Source organism: Pieris brassicae, chromosome 1, assembly GCF_905147105.1.
Source record: "Pieris brassicae chromosome 1, ilPieBrab1.1, whole genome shotgun sequence".
NCBI classification, from domain to species: domain Eukaryota; kingdom Metazoa; phylum Arthropoda; class Insecta; order Lepidoptera; family Pieridae; genus Pieris; species Pieris brassicae.
In genome coordinates, this window is record NC_059665.1 from 4,324,612 (window position 1) to 4,344,436 (window position 19,825).

General features: G+C 32.9%; 1 protein-coding gene across 2 annotated transcripts; it reads right to left on the minus strand.

Annotated features, from left to right (window-relative positions):
- Positions 1-489: 489 nt before the first annotated feature.
- On the minus strand, positions 490-19,207 carry LOC123712435 (serine protease nudel). Of its 2 annotated transcripts, none has more exons than XM_045665527.1 (27): positions 19,122-19,207; positions 17,565-17,665; positions 16,696-16,803; positions 16,160-16,612; positions 16,030-16,081; positions 15,702-15,803; positions 14,941-15,051; positions 14,143-14,375; positions 13,021-13,175; positions 12,078-12,205; positions 11,734-11,914; positions 10,614-10,894; positions 10,059-10,357; positions 9,618-9,733; positions 9,339-9,498; positions 8,223-9,231; positions 7,659-7,828; positions 7,467-7,580; positions 6,253-6,430; positions 5,667-6,092; positions 4,727-4,915; positions 4,029-4,179; positions 3,373-3,541; positions 2,850-3,041; positions 2,293-2,524; positions 1,392-1,520; positions 490-841 (listed from the first exon to the last, which is right to left on the minus strand). In XM_045665527.1, exons 1-27 carry the CDS (start codon positions 19,202-19,204, stop codon positions 532-534), a joined length of 5,832 nt encoding a protein of 1,943 aa, XP_045521483.1. In that variant the 5' UTR covers positions 19,205-19,207; the 3' UTR covers positions 490-531. The 2 variants fall into 2 exon arrangements, with proteins under 2 accessions (XP_045521483.1, XP_045521472.1); XM_045665516.1 differs by having other exon boundaries at positions 16,160-16,615.
- Positions 19,208-19,825: the final 618 nt, after the last annotated feature.

The following is a 19,825-nucleotide window of genomic DNA, read 5'->3' on the forward strand; positions in this document are numbered from 1 at the left end:
TTGAATAGTCTTCTAGATATATTTTTAATGGTCATAAAAGGCATTTGATATTTTTATGTTTTCACTTCCAGCGACAGTTTGAAACAACTTTGAAAAGTTGTTTTCGCGCCATCTATAGAAACTAATACGAAACTGAAGAAGCTCGTTTTGCAACTATAGCTTTCAACGGCTTCAAGGGAAGGCTTAAGATATGTATAAAAATATCAAAAGATGGCTCTTAGGTATTTAATCAGCATTAATAAACTAGACCATATTTATTTTAACCATTATAAAATAGATTTCATTTCTTCAAGTTATATTAGTCTTGTAACATTTAATTAACATAATTCGTCTCTTCTTCAGGAGATAATTCTTCATTTACAACTTTGTAATTTGACTGATTAAGTTTTAGACATAAAAAGATTCGACACAAATTGAAATGAAAATGTGAGGTTGTATAAATCAGTAGGTGGGAATTAAGATTTGATAGAATCAAAACACGTATTTCTTCGCATTTATTTATTAACTTAAGATAAAAATAAATAAAACAGATTATAAGCACTCTATAAAAAGTGGGAAACAATTAGGTAAAGACTCAAGCGTGCCACGTGCAATGGGCGAATGAGAATTTCTTAGTCGTATATTTGTATTATTATTAAGTGGAATATCGGAAAACTGATCCACAACGAGATTGTTGTGTGGATAGGATTTCTCTGGCGTCGCGAGCTGCTTGGCGTGACCTCCAATGAACCCTACTTCACGACAAATGTCTTCTAATTCCGATTTCGTGTGCGCTTCTGTCGGATAGCATTTAGAGTACCACACACCATGGGAACGAAGTATTACTTCGCCTATACCAGGCCTGGAAATAAATAAAGATTGGTTTACCGAGTACAAATAAATAATTCGAAACAAATGAACATCGCCATTACTTATCTTAAGAGATGTACAATTACTGTACATATATGATGTACATACTAGTACTAGCAGACAACATAAATAATTATATAGCTTAACGCTAAGCAATAGAAACGTAACGAACGTAGTATAAGCGGAGTCCTGGTTGTCGAAATTATTAATTTCAATCTTATTATGTTTTTGTTTACTTCCCTACGTACTGAAAGCTTTATTAATTGGTTTAACTTGCTTGCTTTTAGTGATACAGAAGAAGTGTTTAAATATTATAATTTTTAAACTTAACTGTTTCATTCATAACATTATCTTTTTTAACCGTGTTCAATCAACACATTTTTACAATTTCCTTAATTCCTTTAAGCTAGTGTAAATATTGTAATTTTATACTTTTTAGATCTTTTTTTTCTTCTTTTTTTAATCTAAAGATTTATTAAGGCATTTGTGTTAACCCGAAAGAAACGAGGCGTATATACATAAATAATAGTAAAATGCCTTACAATGTTCCTTGAGGTGCGCTGAGACCAATACACGTTCGTTCATCTTCTCCATTTGGACAGTCTGGTATTCCGTCACATACCATATCCATCGCTATGCAGTAGTCTTCACTGGAAGGATCTTTGCCACACCTAGTATTTGTGTTTATAAATTTAAAGTTCTAGTACAATTTGATTATTCTTAGATTGGTAAAACTTTAATTAGGTTGAGCATTAGTTTACGAATACGGGTACGATTAAGATGGAAGGCAATGTACTTGGCTTTCGATTTCTGCAATAGTGCTACAAGCTAATTATTATAATCCTATTTCCTGGACTTTGTATATGGTCAAGGAAATGGTTGTCATAGTGAAGTCTAACCAATGGATAATCTAATCGTATTTATTGAGATGCATTCGGTACTGTTTATAATGACAATTTAGATTGTAAAGAATTAGAAGCATGTGTACCGAAGTGGCACCGCCCAAGTGGCCGTAAAATCATTCATTTTAGAGCACACCTATATCTACCGATTATTTTAAAGGACATAAAGTCTGTTATATTCAATATAATATAAAATCTCATATATTTTAATATTTGAGATTAAATTAATTGGAAACGTACCAATACGTTGTTACGTAATAATATCTAGAAAATAAAGTATATTCAGAAATACATCAATAATTGAAAACTAGGTAAAGGAACATTATTTGCAATAGAATCGATCGGATACAAAGAGTTGTTGAGGAGTCGGGCAAGCATAGAATGGCACTATAATTTCAAATGCAAGCAAGCAGAACTATAATATGAATATGTTGCAATACTAAGATAATTTACGAAGTATATATATTTATAAGTTTAAGAATTACATTAACAGTTTTAGATAGATAAAACTAAGCATATGTAAAAAAACAATGTTCAGTACCTGAAAGCATTCTTAGCGAAACACTTGCAGAACAAAGGATCTTCATCGGTTCTGTCATGGCAGTGTAGGACTCCGTCACATAGTCTGGAGGGCATCACTCTACTAAGGTAGTCCGAGCAAGTTGTTTGGCCAGGTTCGTCTGTCCCATCAGAACAGTCAGGGTGTCCATCTTTGAATAGCTCTTTGGAGATGCATTGTCCATTTCGGCATTTAAGTTGACCTACCGGGCATTCTGAAAAATATTTTTAATTACAGCCAGAAAAAAGATTATTTTGTCACCTTACATTACACCTTACATTCTATACTTACAAAAATAATATATTTTACATTATTTTTGTTAGTTTCGTAAATCAATTTAATCAGTGTTTTCATCAATTGATATAAGCCAAATTTAATAAAATATTACGGTCTTAATAACGATATTAATCGAAATCAAATCTTACGAAGACTGAATTTTAAACACGCATATCAGGAACTGTTAATTTGAATTACAGTCTTTTAATAATTAAAGAAGGTCAAATCGTGGGGCTTATCGTCATTTCTATACTAATACTCACCACAACCTCTATGTAGAGGATCCTTAGAGCAGACAATGTGCTTTCTTTTACATGAATCTGGGTTCTCATCAATTCCATCTTCACAGTGCCTAACACCATCACAGACCTGACTCATTGACACACAACGTCCTCTTTCGCATCGCGATCCATCGCATTCTTCCTCTCGTTCTTTTATCGGCATGGTCGGCCTATCTGTGTAGCAATTTTATGATACAGAACAGTAATTTATTCCTACGAGATGAGCTACTTTTACTTAGTATGTTGATACTTGAATTTTTTGTTATACCATCGGCCTATCGGCACGTGTTTCACCTTTTTTTTTAAACCAGAGACACACTTCACGGACTAATTAATAATCTTCATAGACAAGTATAAAACCTTTGAATGCTGATTCACCACGTTTCTCAACAATGTATCCTTTTCGGAGAACAGAGTATTAATAAAAGCATTTGAATATGAACGGTAATTAACACGACTGAACCAAATTTGTGCGAAACAATGAACTGAAATAACAAACACGTACCTTCTATATATTTTATTTGATATTTTAAATTTTCAATTTCAGTGCCTGTTAATCGGTTGTCTATATTACATTCGCCCCCAGGTTCAATGAATGTTGCCGCAGGGTACCAGCCTTGTTTTGTATGGCAACTAATTATTCCCGCCCAAGGCCGCTCCACAGGATAACCGTTCTGTCAATCCAGATAACAAATTTTAAACAATCTCTGTCTCAATTTTGGTTTACTGTTATATGTGGTTATATGTTGATGTTGTTTAGACAAATTTCAAAAGGACATAACAATCAATAGATATTTGGCTAAGAACAAGAATGTAGAGAGATAATAATCCAGTGGCGCTATAACCCGAGGTGGGTTTTTATGGCATCCGTCCATTTCTTTAACAATTTCTTTAGCTAGGTTCAGCCTTCTGTGTTGGATAAATGTCGTAGACTTTTGGGTTCAAGACATGCCGTTTGTTTGTTTTTCTTACGAAGTTTGCCTTCGACGAAGCAAGTGATAATGATAAATGCACATAGAAATAAACCATTTTTGTACAGTCGCCATTCAAACGCACGACCTCAGGGTTGAGAATCGCACGTCAACACTGCTCATGCGCAAAAACTTAAATTCAAAGAAAGAGTACATATAAGCATTTTGATAATAAGTATGTGTCGCTTACTGTACACGTATCTATAGTGGACTGCCTCACAAAACAAATTTGATCGCCTCTGCAACCTTCCCTAGTTTCCTTAACCAATAAGCTGACTGTGTTATTAAATACGTCCTCACCAACTGCTATGCACAATGCCCTTTCATTATTGCCCATATATCTGAAAAATATTAGGAGTTTCATGATAGAATTAAATCAAATAAAAATATTATACAAATAATTAAATGATATAATTAAATAATATTGTAAGTAACTTTATTATTCACTTCATTTTTAGTAACAAAACCGAGGTAAGGTATTTTAGTAGAAGTAAGGTTACACGAAATTAGGCGATTAGGATATTAAACAAAGTATAAAAGTATCGACTGCAGCGCCATCTGCCGGACTGATTTGTGAATCAAAAACATTACAAAAAAACAAATCGGTCCAGCCGTTTAAGAGGAGTTCAGTGATATACACACGTACAGTAGTCGTATATGTAAGCTAACCTATCTTTTAAGACAGATCAAACTGCATACGGTGTGCAAATTTGATTAAAATCGATTAAGGAGTCTTTAGCGGACAAACAACGTGTCGCGTAATTTATATATATTGAGATTCTAATATTGTTTGAAAATCCAATTTAGTACGAAAAACATTGTTTTAAATAAAAATTATTACGTAGGAAGCAATAAAATGGCCCATATTTTAAAAGCCATTAAACTCACACTGTAGAGGGAATCATCGGTTTCACCATTGTGGAATATTCCGCCTGCTCTTGTAAATGTAAGAGAACCGCTTTACTGTTATACAAATCTTTCACGCCATCAACTTTACGTACTTGCTCGTAAAGGCTTTTGGTTGAAAAAAGCGTTTTATGTGATCCTAAAACAACCGTATTGTAACGAGGATTTTGCCTGTAATTAAATTGAAATATGCTTAGAAAATTATATAATTTACACAACTTATTATGTAATTAAAAGTGTACTCGCGAACTACACATTTAAATAGATACTCCATATGAAATGACGTGCTTAGGGAATTTCCCAACTGCTGAGGAAACAATAATTAATTTAAAAACTACTCATTTCGGGGTTTCAAACACTCTATACATATTATAGTCGTAGTAGTAGTAGAGAGTTTATAACTATATTGCAAATCAGTCAGGGTTGCTAAAAGGATTACGCCAAAGCCACGCCGTGCCTGGACGCGTACCTTTTGGTGAGTGTCCATGGCGGCGGTGGCACAATATCAGATGAGTAACCAGCCCGTATGCCTACTGTTTCATAAAAAAGACAGATAAACAAATGTTTCCCCATAAAAGTAAAGATGTACACTGTATGAGCCAAAACCGTAGGTATAAGTTCACTTTGTTTGGGTTTTCTTAGCCTTATGAGACCGGCTATTTGGATATAACAAAGTATGCATAGTATTTAAAGTATCCCGCTAAGCTAAGTTGTACAACTACTTCTGTAATATATTTTTTTAGAGCCCAATACGCATTTCATTTCAAGTTTGAAAATAATAATGACATTTTTAGCCTAAAATTTCAAATCTGCGCGATGGAAAGTGTAACTGATATAACATTAATCACTTTATTACTCGGTAGTGCCGCGACGCAAACAATATATACTAATAATAATATTATAAATTTACAAAAATACTTACAAATTCAAAGTACTTATACATTCATTTCTAAACAAAACCCAGGACACATCAATAAGCACTCCAGTACACTGATAAACTCCATTAGTGTAAAGTTTAGCGACCCACGGCCATTGCTGAACAACATTATCAACTGCTGTACGTTCAAAGAGCTGGGGAACATCGAAATTAGTGTATAAAGACTGATCACATGAGATATATAATGTCATACAAGTTTTTGTTATGTTCGGTAAACATTTTTCTTTTAAAAATTCAGGCTCTGATATAATGACATTTCTAGATTTTTGTTTGGCCTTATCAAAGTGATTGTAAGCCACCATTACTGGCTCTTTGTCTGATTTATTTCGTTTGCTTCTTTTTGTATCGGGTAATTCATGCAAGTTGCTCTCTTGCACGTTAATGTATTTTATTTTATATGAGTTTGCGTTGCTGAAAAACAAATAATTCGTTATATTTATAAATAAAGTGTACCGCGCTTTCTCTTTATCTTATTTTAATAAAAAAACATTATTAATTAATTAATTAATTAGTCATAATTTTAAATTTAATAGAAACAATATTTTTTTAGAAAAGTAAAAAACTCTAATACCTGAAACCTAAATATCGGCATATATGCACCGCTGCTTCCTCTTGTTCGTGTGTCGACATATTTTCTTCGCAAATCACGTGCCAATCCTTATTTTGCTTTTTAGTTACGAAACCGTCGAAACGAACTTTTGGTCTTCCATCAATTTCAAAACGAATATCTTTTCCATTCGTCAGTGCGACTTGAAAATAAAAATCAAAAGTTTTTATTTCAAATAGGCCTTTGCAGGCTCTTATGAAAAGTTGCACGGTTCCAAAAAGTGGGTCTCATGGAGAAGAACCGGCAATAAACTCCATGGACACTCTTTTCAACAATGGTTTAGCTTACAAAGACTCGGTTACAATAGTAATAATCGGCTGAGAAGTTTATATAATGCAAGGTATACAGAGATTCTATACAATACAAAAAAAATGAGTTTTTACTATTAGTGCAAAATGAGATACACACACTTGCACAGCGCAAGTTGCCAGGGAAGCCGCACATGCAGAGATGAATTAGCGCCATACATCTTTATCGTCAACATAGTCTTGGATTTTATAATACGCTTTTTTAATTAGGATTCCTTTGATGACGTTTTTGAACTTTTTAGTCGTAAGATCAGTTACACACTTCGGTAGCCTGTTGTAGAATCTGACACAATTCTCAAGAAACGATTTATTCGATTTTGTTAATCTGTATTTTGGGACTACTATTTTATGCTTATTCCTGGTATTTATAGAATGAATAACACTTTTGACAGTGCATTGATGCAAATTTTTACGAACAAACATGATATTCTCTAGAATGTAAAGGGAAGGCAACGTGAGTATATTAATTTCTTTAAATAATTCTCTCAGAGACTCGCGGGGGCCAAGATTGTAAATTGCACGAATTGCCCTTTTCTGGAGAATGAATATATCTACGTCAGCCGCTGCGCCCCACAGTAGAATACCATAGGACATTATCCTATGAAAGTAAGCAAAATATACAAGCCTAGCTGTAGCAACGTCAGTAAGCTGTCTTATTTTTCTGACTGCATAAGCTGCAGAACTTAGTCTACCTGATAATGCTGCGATGTGAGCTCCCCATTGTAATTTACTGTCAATGGTTATGGTTATGCCCAGGAAAACGATTTCAGTGATGAATTCAAGTTTGTCACCATCGAGAGTTACTTTAAGTCCTACTGGGGGGACATTAGGCAGTGAGAATTAATAAAAAAAAATATTACGAGTACTTACAACAATCTAACTCATCTTCCCCTAATGGACACTGTGGCTTGCCATCGCACACGTATTTTGTGGATAAGCACATTTGACTACGTCCACAAAGAAACTGGTCCCTGTCACAGCCAACTAAAATTTAAGGCTAAAATTAGAATAAGTAGTCCATAAAAACATTTATCGAATACATGAAAATAAGATGATACGTACAACAATCGAGTTCATCTTGACCATCCGCGCAATTATAGTTCCCATCACATATTAATTGATTTTCGAAGGTCGCTAAGTAATCAATACAAGTACAGTCTAACTCATCCGTTCCATCTTCACAATCCGCTTTGTGATCACATCGGTTTTTAAAGGAAATTATTTGGGGAATTCTATAACAGAATTATCGATGTATAAATGGGGCGATTATTCAGTTTAAAACTAAGGTCATAAAATAAATTTAGCGGTATTGGCCTAGTGGCTTCATCGTGCGACTCTCATCCTTGGGGTCGTAGGTTCAAGCCCCGGCTGTGCACCAATGGACTTTAATTCTATGTGCGCATTTAACATTCGTTCGAACGGAGAAACATCGTGAGGAAACCGACTTGCCTTAGACCCAAACAGTCGAGGGCGTGTGTTAGGCACAGAAGGTTGATCACCTGCTTGCCTATTAGATTAACAAATGATAATGAAACAGATACAGAAATCTGAGGCCTGGGCCTTCTTAGGTCTGGACTTAAAAAGGTTGTGGCGCCATTGTTTTTTTTATATAAAATAAATACTTACTTGTGACATCGAAAATGTAAAGGAGGTTTGTGTTTCGCTTTGTATTTTGTTGCCTCAACGGTGTATACTATATTTTCGATTTCGGGAACAATATTGTTTAAATAATCTAAGTTTGACGACGTTTCAGTTGAAACAGTCTCTATTATTGCACTAACATTTTCCTTTATTGGCTTAATGTTTGTTTCCAACTTTGCAATTGCTTCTGTTACACTTGTTGCAAGCGTCGTTGTTTGTTTATTTTCTATAATAGGTTTTTTTGAAGTGGCTGAACTATTAAGTTTAGTTTCTTCTCCTTGTAATGGTGGAACATTTTCTGTTGTACTTAATATACCCATGTTCTTGTTAGATAAAGTACGTACTGTTGTTTCCGTTTCTAAAAATATGTTACCATTATCTGCACTCGTTGATAACATCGATTCTCCATGTAAGTTCAATGGGTGTGTTACTAAGTTATTCATATATATTGTTTCTATAGTTGTAGTTGGAAAATCAATAGGATCATCTGTGATGTATTCACTAGATTCATCGTTGCTTTTAGGAGTCGTATTATCAGTTAAGTATCTATCATTGTAGTTTTTAACACTATCTGGTTTGGTATCGTTTAATAAAATATTATTAGTATTATGATTTATATTAGTTGAATTAGTTAAAAATAACTTTGAAGTGTTTTTGACAATTGTATTTTCTGAAGTTACGATAGTAGCTACAATGGCTTGATTTGTAGAAGCCAAATGTTGATCCGGCTCTGATACATTCATTTTGACTGGACCTTTTTTAATTAAGTCTTTTATTCCATTTGCTGAATCGTTAGCATTTTTACTAAATGGAATAGATAATATTTCTTCTAATATATTTTGTTTTTCTTCGCAATTGAATTCATCTTCACCGTCTAGGCAGTCAATAATTTTATCGAACATCCTACTTTTTGGAAGGCATTTGGCTATGCCCGAGTTGCATCTAAATCCAGGACACTCTTGTTTAGGTTTAATGTTAGGCAAATTTCTTGAGGCTGAAACATAGTTGACATTTAAATTAAATTACTTAATGAAAAATTTAATACAAAATTTCCAAAATAGGGTAATAAAGTATTAAGAAAGCTATCTGGAAAATACTTACTTATGTGATATTTAATCCAAGGGAGGAAAAGGCTAACCCTAGTATATACTCCAGGTTCGCCCTTGCGTGCACAACCATCCCCGTGACTCACAATACCGGCTACATACCACTGGTGTTCGTTTGCAGGATTTTGACATAACAATGGACCTCCACTATCACCCTTGAAAGAAACGTAATTTGATACCAATTTTATAAATTCATATTATCAATTCATAAACTGAAAACGAAAACGTGCAAACGAATATCATGAAACTGAAAACAAAAGGAAATTCAACGTACTTGGCAGGTATCTCGACCCCCTTCAACAAGACCAGCACATATTTCATTACCGTCTTGATCTTCACGATGATTACAATGTTCCCAAATAGGTAGTTCCACTTCTCGTAAGTGGTCAGCTGTAAAAAGGGCAATTAAAATATATTCCTACATCAAGTTCATTGTGTAAAACAAAAAACTTGGTGATTTAAAAGAGCGGCGGAGACTTCATTGCCACTTCTACCTTGATTTGAGAACTGGCAGTAAATGTAAAATTAGAAGCATTTAATATAAATTTATTTTTTGACGTTCGTATGTGTACATTGAATAAATAATTTAGAATTTTGTAATTGAGATTTTTTACATTGAAGATAGATCTGCGTTGATGAATCAAATGAATATAAATATTTAAAATAAATCTTTGTTTTTCAGTAGTGTCATAGTTAAAGCTTAATAAACACATACGATCTGGCCCGTGTTCAATTGTAGAACCCCATCCAACAGCAGTACACAGGGTGCCTATTGGAGGACCCCATACCCAATCCGCACCAGCTACTTCAGGTCCTGGCAAACATATAGGTCTGACCCAGCGGCTAAATTGAATTGCGGGCTTGACTTTTAGAAGACTTAAATCGTTTTTCATATCGTGTTGGTCATAGTTTTGATTTACGATGACGTGGGTCACACGATAATTCTGTTCTTGTGGAGAAAATGAAAAGCGACGTAGCATTCCCACTTGTACTTCATAATAATGTTGCCAATATCTGAAATCAAAGAGTAAACAGCAAATTAAGAGAACAGGCTATCATTGGGCGGTTAAAGATCGAAGATAGAACTTAGTTATAATAGAGCCCTTGGTTGGAGTAGGACCAGAAATTTTTAACCGAGTAGATACTTGATGAAAGAAAATAGCTACTGTCACATTTTATGTATGTTAGATTATACAAGAAACGTAGATTTCTTCGATGTCCTTTATTCTTGATATCGTTTTATTGAATATTGTTATGTTATGTAACTTACTTGTTAACACAGTGAGCAGCCGACATAATCCAATTTTGATTGATGATAACTCCACCACAGTGAAATAGCCCGTCTCTGTACAAAGCTACTACCCAAGGCCAAGCAGCTGGTTGACTTGGTTTTCCTCCCACAACTCTGCTCTCTGTTCTCTTCTTTCTACTCTCACGATAGCCTTCAGGTGTCACATCCCTTTTAGCTCTTGCTAACGGGTCATAAAAGAATAAACGGTATGGGTGTAAAAGAAATCTTTTGTTGCGACCAAACAATTGATTTTCAGCATTCTGAAAATATTTTTAACTTATTAATGTAATGAATGCAGCGTGTTTTTTGTTTTTCGCGGCTGGAGATTTTTATAAGTTATAGTCTATGCTACTCTGGGATAATGTAAAATCCTGATGGTGAAATATTTTTGATATCAGTCCAGTAGTTTGTGAATAATAAACTCACGCGAGCTTGTAAGTAGAATTGTACGTTTCTATCAAGTATCACATTATGATTATCACTATTTTGATTTAAATTTTTAGTTTGATATTTATATATAACTAGTTCTGTTTGTTCATGTAAGTTAAAAAGGACAGCGAATACAGGGCTTTTATTATTATTATTTTAGTTTGTTTACTGATTTTAGTTGTTCGTTTTCATTGTAAGTGATCTGTTTGAAGCAATTCAAGAATAAATTTCAAAAGAAGATATAATAATTATTAGTATAATGAACTCTTGAAAGGCTTGATAAAATGTTCAAAGCAGTACTGGAAAATTACTTTGAAAGCAGAAATGGAAAATTACTCAAGGTTTTCCATTCATGTAACGAAATTTGAACAATAATTATAAACGAGCATTAAAAACACTTTAAATAGTGATTAGGTTTTTGATCACAGAGAACAGATTTACTTTAAATCTTGCCTCCAAACCTAACTTTACTTTGAATCCCGTCAGCCCGACTTTCTATATACGCTTGTACTGTTAACTTACATACGTAATCACACACACAACCATTGTTTTGTCACAACCATATTTTGTTGTATGTTAAAGTTTATCAGCCAGGCATAAAGCTGATAAGAAATGAGTTAAAAAAATGCAATTTAATAAACTTAGCTTATTAGTAATAACATGTTATTACTTCTCTTATAAGTTGTGAAGATGTTAATATCCTTGTACCGCACAGTAAGTCTGGACACGTGACGTATATAGCAGTCGAATTATAACAACTCGTACTATTATGTATAAGACCGCCTGGCGCTGTATTTATGTAATTCACTTTTAGCAGTGGATCAATTTGGTGTTCTTGAATATATGGAGGTCTGCAAAAACAACGAGTTAGTTTTTTAGTTACACATTTGCACACATTATTAAGCAAAATTACGTTATTGACTAGTAGGTAACATTGCAAAATTCTAAAAAGTGACACAAAAGAGGGTATTGTAAAATGTAGAGAACTAATCTATAACAAATTAATGTTATTACCTTATAATAAGACCTGTTTCGCGACGACAGGCATCATGTGCCCACATGTATGGGTTTTTGCACACAGCATACCACTTCCCCTTAAAATTTCGGTGCAGGTATCCTTCAGTATTTGAAATGCCGAAGAGCTATAAAAAAGTTGGTCAGTCATTTACTATTGAAATATATAACTAGTCTAGTCTGGTCATAAGTTCCGTTAAAATGAAAATGCATGTTTTTCAACTTTTTAATTATTTTGAATTTTGAACACGTATATCGTTTTAAAAAATTCTTTCGATTTTGCGCCATTTCGATAATGAACACATTATCGAATTACAATATGGAATGGGGTGTCAAAGAATCCTTAACACTTGTGTCCTCCTTGTGTAATCCTTGCACTAAGTGTGTATGGAGCCGTCGGTCATATTCCAGACACTTCAAAAGCTTGGTATTAGCTGTATATTCGTATATCGTACTATCAACAGATACAACAACACTTCGTTGGTCGAAGACTAGAAAACATCGGGGCGGCCGCGTGCTGTTAGAACAAATAAGGCTGTAGTTTGTGTTTGTAGTTTTTGCTGAGACTTTAATAAATATGTAGGTAGACATTTTAATAAGATTATATTACTCCATTTAAAAAAAATCATTTTCATTTGTAACAGAACTTATGGCTGGACTAGGTACTTGATTTTTAAATATTATGTATATTTAAAAATCAAGTTTACATATATACATACACAGTTGCGATATCTAAAAAGTCTCATCATCCTCTATGTAAGTATCAAATAGTCGCAAATTTCGCATTACATTCGATAATAAAAGAAAATGATAATGATGATAATGAGATACAAATTTTAACGCTGAACTTGATTACTGAAAAGCATTCAAAGCCTCAATTTATGTTAAAGAATTTTAACAATGTAGTTATCGCGAAAACAAAAGATAATATTAAATTAGTTACAGGTTTGTTATGAAGACTTGGTGCTAACATGGTGCAGTCGGTTTCATCTTGGTGGTTCGGGCAATCGTTTATATTATTACATCGTTGCTCTTTTGTATAACACGTGCTTTGAGTTCCATCCGAAACTTCACAGCTAAAAGTGTTTTCACTACAACCTTAAAAAAAATTATTAAACCTTGTTATTACGTTTAAATTTAGCAGTCTGTGCGTCAATCAAAAATATTTTTTTGTATTAAATCATTGACACTTTATGAAAATAAAATATGTTTATTATGGAATAAAAGATACAGGTATCACTTAATCTATGTATTGGTATCACATTTGTATAACAGACATCCCTATTCATCCGCAAAGAAGACAGAGGGTGTAGAGATATACCTAGGAATCAAAACCATACCAATAAATTACTATCACAGGATCAATCTAAAAACGGTATATAGATTTAGTTCGTATTATTAATGTTAGACAGCTCGATTAGTTTTATATAATCATGAGGCCTAGGAATATATGTAATATTCAGTACAAAAAATCTTTGATACATCATGCATTGAATGTTATTATTATGATAATTTCATCGAACGTAACAAGAAAATAAATATCTGACAAACTCTTATTTTTCTGAGATACACTACATGAATAATGTAAAAACAATATTTTTTTAACAGTGATATTGATGTCCTGATAGAGGCAAAAGCCAGAAGAAAGTTGATGACGCATAACTAGTTGTAACGCAATTATTACCGTTGCGTTTAGATGTGTTGTTTTCTAAGACCTATTAATTAATAGACGTTGTAATTTCTAATGTCAATTGTAAAATGGCTCATGGACACAAAGAACCTTGTGAATTAATTAATTAATTAAAATAATTCCCAAATTAAAAATATAATAAAATCTGTAATACTCGCTTAAATAGTATTTTACTGATTTATGTACATTTAAACATAAACTAATAAATTCGAAGTGAAGAACCCTTTTCCTGTTCCAGAGTCGAGACCTACCGCTTAGTGGCTTTTGTACAATAAAAGCGTTGGTTTTTATGTACGGGTGTCTGAACTTAGCACTAACAATTATAGCTCATTTAATTTCATAGTTTTCATCTTAGGTACCTAAACAATAACCTACCAAAACAACCCATTTCATCTTCCCCAAATGGGCAATCAAAGTATCCATCACAAAGCCTCGTTTTATCTACCCGCTCCCTGCAGCTACACCGTGTCTCGTCACTCACATCTTCACAGTCAACATTTCCATCACACCACAATGTTTCTTTGATGCAGTCTCCGTTATCACAGGCAGTAGTACCAGATGGGCAATTACGTTGCATGGAGCTATCTTTGGAGAAGGCAGGTCTACAACTGTAGAATAATATGAATGTATAGTATGGATAGTATAACCAAAATTTTAATGAAGGTTACAACTAAACATATTCATATGTAAATAATGAATCTTATTAATAGTGTAATAACTTTCAAAAAGGCCTACAGCCTTTTAAGTCAGATTTCTACATCTGTTTCGTGTTAATTTTTTAATAGTGATCAGTGATCGTGATTTTTGGGACTAAGGTATGCCGATTTTCTGGTGATGTTCTCCTTCACCATAAGAGTGCGTGTTTAATGCGTATCAGTCATACTAAATATATTACGATATTACAAACGGTATCTTCGTCACAAACTTCACTAGCTATATAACTTTTTTTTAAGTCTTTTTAATAGTATAAAATAATTTTATAAAGACATCATAAAGCTCATATCTCAATGTCTTTATAATTTAGACAAAATATATGGATTAAATTCGATTTCACATAGCTCAGAACAAAGAAAATGTGAATACGTTACTGTGCAATACTTTTGAATTATTTATTAACTTTGACAGCCAGACGTAATGAATAAAAGTTATTAATATTTATAAAGGTAAACTTACTTTGACTTGATATTCATCGCAGTTTCAATATCTTGAGGGTGAGCTTTAATCTTACGCTTGTTCCCAAGCTGCCCTTGAGGATAATCTGGAAAAATCTCCGAAGGCACTTGCCTGCAATAAGTTAATTAAAGGCTTACTCTCTTGTTTATAACTTCTTAACTAAATTACACATTAGTTCTTTGCTTTAAAATTCTATTTACGCTTTGATGAAACAAAACAGATCAATTCTTTAAATGCTGTTTCGCAAATAAGGTGATTTTTCTCTACCCTAAAATACGTGAATTTGATACAGAAAAAATTGGATGCTATTTATTTTCCTATTTATTTAACTTCACATATTGTTCATCGAATGGTGTATGCGAAAGGAAATTATTCAATTGTTTTTGACAAGCATAGTCGTGATTTCAAACTGAAACATTTATCGTTCACCGGTATTTATAAAGCAAATCTCCGGTTTGATCAGAGCTCCACCAGATAGACAGTTTCTATTTACTAAGTTGTTAGATGTGAAGCACAAATGATATATTTAACAAAAATAAAAATATTTGTATAAAATAGTGTAAGTATTGTAGGTACATTACTGCGAAATTTGAGTTCAAGTGATTTCCTATATATTTCATTAGGGTAGTTTTAGTATCAATAATCATTCATAATGATGGGTAAAAAATGTGATGGGAGAAAATAAGAGTGTTTGCCGATAATATGTTACTGATATTTAAATTGATATGCATTTAACAAGGAGTAAGATTAATAAAACTTACTTTGACATTATGTTCAGAGCGATTTCTATATCTTGAGGGTGCGGCTTTTGAATGTCTTCGTGTGTTCTTCCATACGGAGGCAAAAAACTCATTGGGATTTGTCTGGAATAAAGTCGACTCTTTTAATTACCGAAATTTAATATATATAATATTTTTTATACATGTCGAATATTGAATGTGTAAATTAACAGGTCCAGTATCAGTATACAAGTTTAAAGTCAGTGTTTAAGATAACCAATCTATGTTGTCTTAGTACTGTAAGAATGTGTACGTATTTTTGTAAATAAATAAATAATGCTTAGTATGAAAAGTAGATAATAATGAGTACCTGGGATAAGTGAGTAAATCTGGCTGATATTCCGCTTTGTAATTGTCATACCCTGAAAATTTTGAACCGTCTACAATTTATATCTGTATATATAGTTATAGTCTCGGCTTAGGATACATAAAGATGTTACCGTAATAATATGGTCCACTTTGCCTCAATAGACGTGTTAGAAGACAATTATTATTCGATTGTATTAATGCTTCTGATTGAAGTCCATTCGCATTTAGCTCTAGTGCTGGTTCTGATAATTGAGTATCAGCTATAGCATCTCGTTTGAATATTTCACCTTTTCTTTGTTCTTCTTTTGTTTTACTATTTTTAGTATCCGTCAGTACTTTAAAAGTTTTAACAAATTCTTTGCAGGCACTTCTATGAGGCTTTTTATTACATAAAGCATCAAAATCAGAAACAATTTGCTCTGCTCTTTCCACTTTTTTATTATGAGCTGTCTCATAATGCTTTTTGTCTATTCCTAATATTTGTCGTTTGCGTCTTACTTTCGTATTTTGACCAAAATTTTTGATTAAAATAGATTTGTTGACGGGTTGAGTTACCACAATGATTTCTGTTTTGCAAAGATTTTCTACTAGAAAATAAAAATATAAACATAGAATATCTTTATCATAATATAACTAAAATACACTTAAATGTATTTACATAACTTACCATCTCCTCCTAATACAAAGACATATACTCCTACAACACATCCAAAAATAAATACGAACAGTAAGACTTTATGCAATATTAAAAGGAATATTTGTCCATTCGTATTTGCTGGAAAAATTAAACATTTATTAATAAGCTAACACAATATAGTTCCAGCACACTTTATATAAAGTGGTTGTTAGTCGACGAATAATAATTGAATAATTCAATTATTTTAAGTAAAGTATAGATCGACTTATTACACAATTAGAGTAATACAATTACCTAGAAAGAGCGTAAGCATAACATTATAGATACAATCATAGCACGAACACTATAAAATAATAAATAAATAAATCAGTGACGCTACAACCTCTTTAGGTCTCGGCATTTCTGAATCTGTTTCATGATCATTTTTCAATCTAATAGGCAAATAGGTGATCAGCCTCCTGTGGCTGACACACGCCGTCGACTTTTTGGGTCTCAGACATGTCGGTTTCCTCACGATGTTTTCCTTCACCGTCTGAACGAATGTTAAATGCGCACATAGATAAAAAGTACATTGGTGCACAGCTGGGGATCCAACCTATGACCTAAAGGATGACAGTTGCACAATGAAGCCACTAGGCCAACACTGCTCTAACGCTATAGTCAATACAAACGATGTATGTTCGTGCTTCCGATCAATCCCAACGTCTATGTCAGAAATTTTCCATAAAATTTTTTTTGGTGCTATTTAAGATTGTGTATGATTATTTGACTTAACGTATTATTCGTGCTATATGCACCGATTATTAAATTTAAACAGTAAATCGTATGGAATAAGGCCTCCGATTTAAACGTTTAAGATCAAAGGAATAGACACGCTTCTCCTTTTTAAATATGTTTACCATTTCTCTTTGGTTCGGCCAACTCCATAGGAAGTCCAGGAAAAGTTTTATCTACATCAACGTTCACGGTGTTACCGGAAAACGTCATTGTCAAAGTTAATCTGAAATTTAGAAAACAGGAATTAAACATTTCAGTGTACGTAAAGAAAATATTTCTTGGTATATTGGTACTTGAAAATGTTATATTTTAACGTACATTACCTTTTTTACTTATTACCAACCGTTTGTCGTCTAAAAGAACAATATTCCGAGTTAATATTGTGAGTAATATCTACAATTGATATTACTCATAAGCCGAAACAATATCGGTTATTACGTACATTGTAATAAAACAAACGACCTTTGAGGGTAGGTTAGCGAATTGTAGCTTTTAAGATAAATATTTGGGATTTGGTGGGTCGTGTAATATGAATTTGTTTGTCATACTCATGCTCTCAATTTGCGGCTTCCCATATTTACAAATTCTTTGTAGGCAAGGTTCACTTTACTTTATTCATATTAATTACGCACTTGGACATAAAAACTGTTTAATTCAAAACGCCCGACCCCAAGGTTAGGAATCGCGTACTACTCTAATAATATAATCATTGAGAAAGTAAAACAAAAGAAAAAACGATGGCGCGTTATTTAATTGTGATTTAGACAAATTCTACAATTTTTTTCAGTCTCTTCGCCCAGATTCTTAATTCAAAATCATTATTGAGGTGGAGTTGCTGTAGAAACATCACTTAAGTCTTATCTATTGCGTTTTGAATATAGAACGCGTTAATGATCAGGTTAGGAATTGAAATGTGGTACCAATGCTATGCGATTGGCCATCCCTATTGATTAATTGTGGTTAGTTAACATATTATAAACCTAATAATGCATCAGCTATAGTGTAATGAATTACTTATATATAATTAAGAAGGTTTCATTATAATTTGTAGGTATAATTTGTATTGAAATTGATTTGTAAGGTTCAAAAACTAAATTCACGTTATTTTATTAAACAAGGCGTTTAAAGAACTTAATCTATAAAAATAAATAAATCAATGACGCAACAACCTGTTTAGGTCTAGGACTCAAATTTCTGTATGTGTTTCATGATTATTTGTTAATCTAATAGGCAAGTAGGTAGTCTTCTGAGCCTGACACACGCCATCGACTTTTTGGGTCTAAGGCAAGCCGGTTTCCTCACGGTGTTTCCTTCACCGTTCGAGCGAATATTAAATGCGCACATAGAACTTAATTTATTGTCTATATAAATATATTGATAGAAAATAAGTTCAACAAAACCTCAAAAAGTTTCATGATATTTACAAAAATGAATATATTTTTTTCATACAAGTAATAAGTTCCATAATGTTACAATGTGAACGTCAAAAAAAAAACAACCACCGTCAAAACTTACACAACCCGTTCTCAAATCAAGGCCGTAAAACGGGCGGGAAAGAACGGGTTGACTTACTTTTAGTATACCCAATTTTTATGTATAAAATTATATTGATTTCTATAATTCATTCTGTCATTAGATGTTGCAAAGTACATACATTCTCTAATAATTGAAGTACTTACTTGTTCAGATGAACCCGAAATTCCACAATCACAACACTAATATCTACGTCATAATTTAATTGTGATGAAATGACCTGCAGCATACAAGCCAGAACAAAGACTAATAAAAATATATGTACATGTAATTTGCTGATTCTCGGATCATTTTGCTTACGCTACCTGTATTGTTACATTGTAATAAAATCGCTGAGCAATTTTGTACTATTTAATATACTTTAATTTGAAATGTTGCATTGAAACTATCTGGTAAGATTTCAAAGAATCGATAGAGAAATTTCCATTGTAAATAATATGCTAAGTAATGACGAAGATTTCGTAAAACATATTCGGTACTAAGTAGGTCGGAGTTCTAAAAAACATATATTTATTATAAGACATAAAATGTCATAATTTTATTACTTTAACTAGTTTATTTGTAGAAAGATTTATTGGTTTATCATAGACAAATGATACTTCTATCTCCACGAACTAAATGCACATAGCACAAAATAGTACTAGGCAGTGGTCCGATAACCTTTGGCGCTTCGATGAGGAAAATGTTCCAGTATTTTCAACTACTAATCGTGTAGTCGTAGTAATTCTGTGACCCTGAACCATATTTGGAAACTGTAATAAATAATAAAAAAATATCATTGCCATTGGCAAGCAGTATCTTACTATACCTGAAATTGAATTTCCTATCAAGTGTATTATATATATTTTTT

Bases quoted from the DNA above. Each gene is read 5' to 3' on its own strand.
- LOC123712435 (XM_045665516.1), bottom strand. From the start codon at position 19,204: ATGCTGCAGGTCATTTCATCACAATTAAATTATGACGTAGATATTAGT. The intron at 13,176-14,142 runs GTAGGTTATTGT...ATTTTTTTTAAG, and splicing joins AGATGAAATGGGTTGTTTTG to GTTGTAGTGAAAACACTTTT. The intron at 10,358-10,613 runs GTAAGTTACATA...CTTTGATTTCAG, and splicing joins GCTGCTCACTGTGTTAACAA to ATATTGGCAACATTATTATG.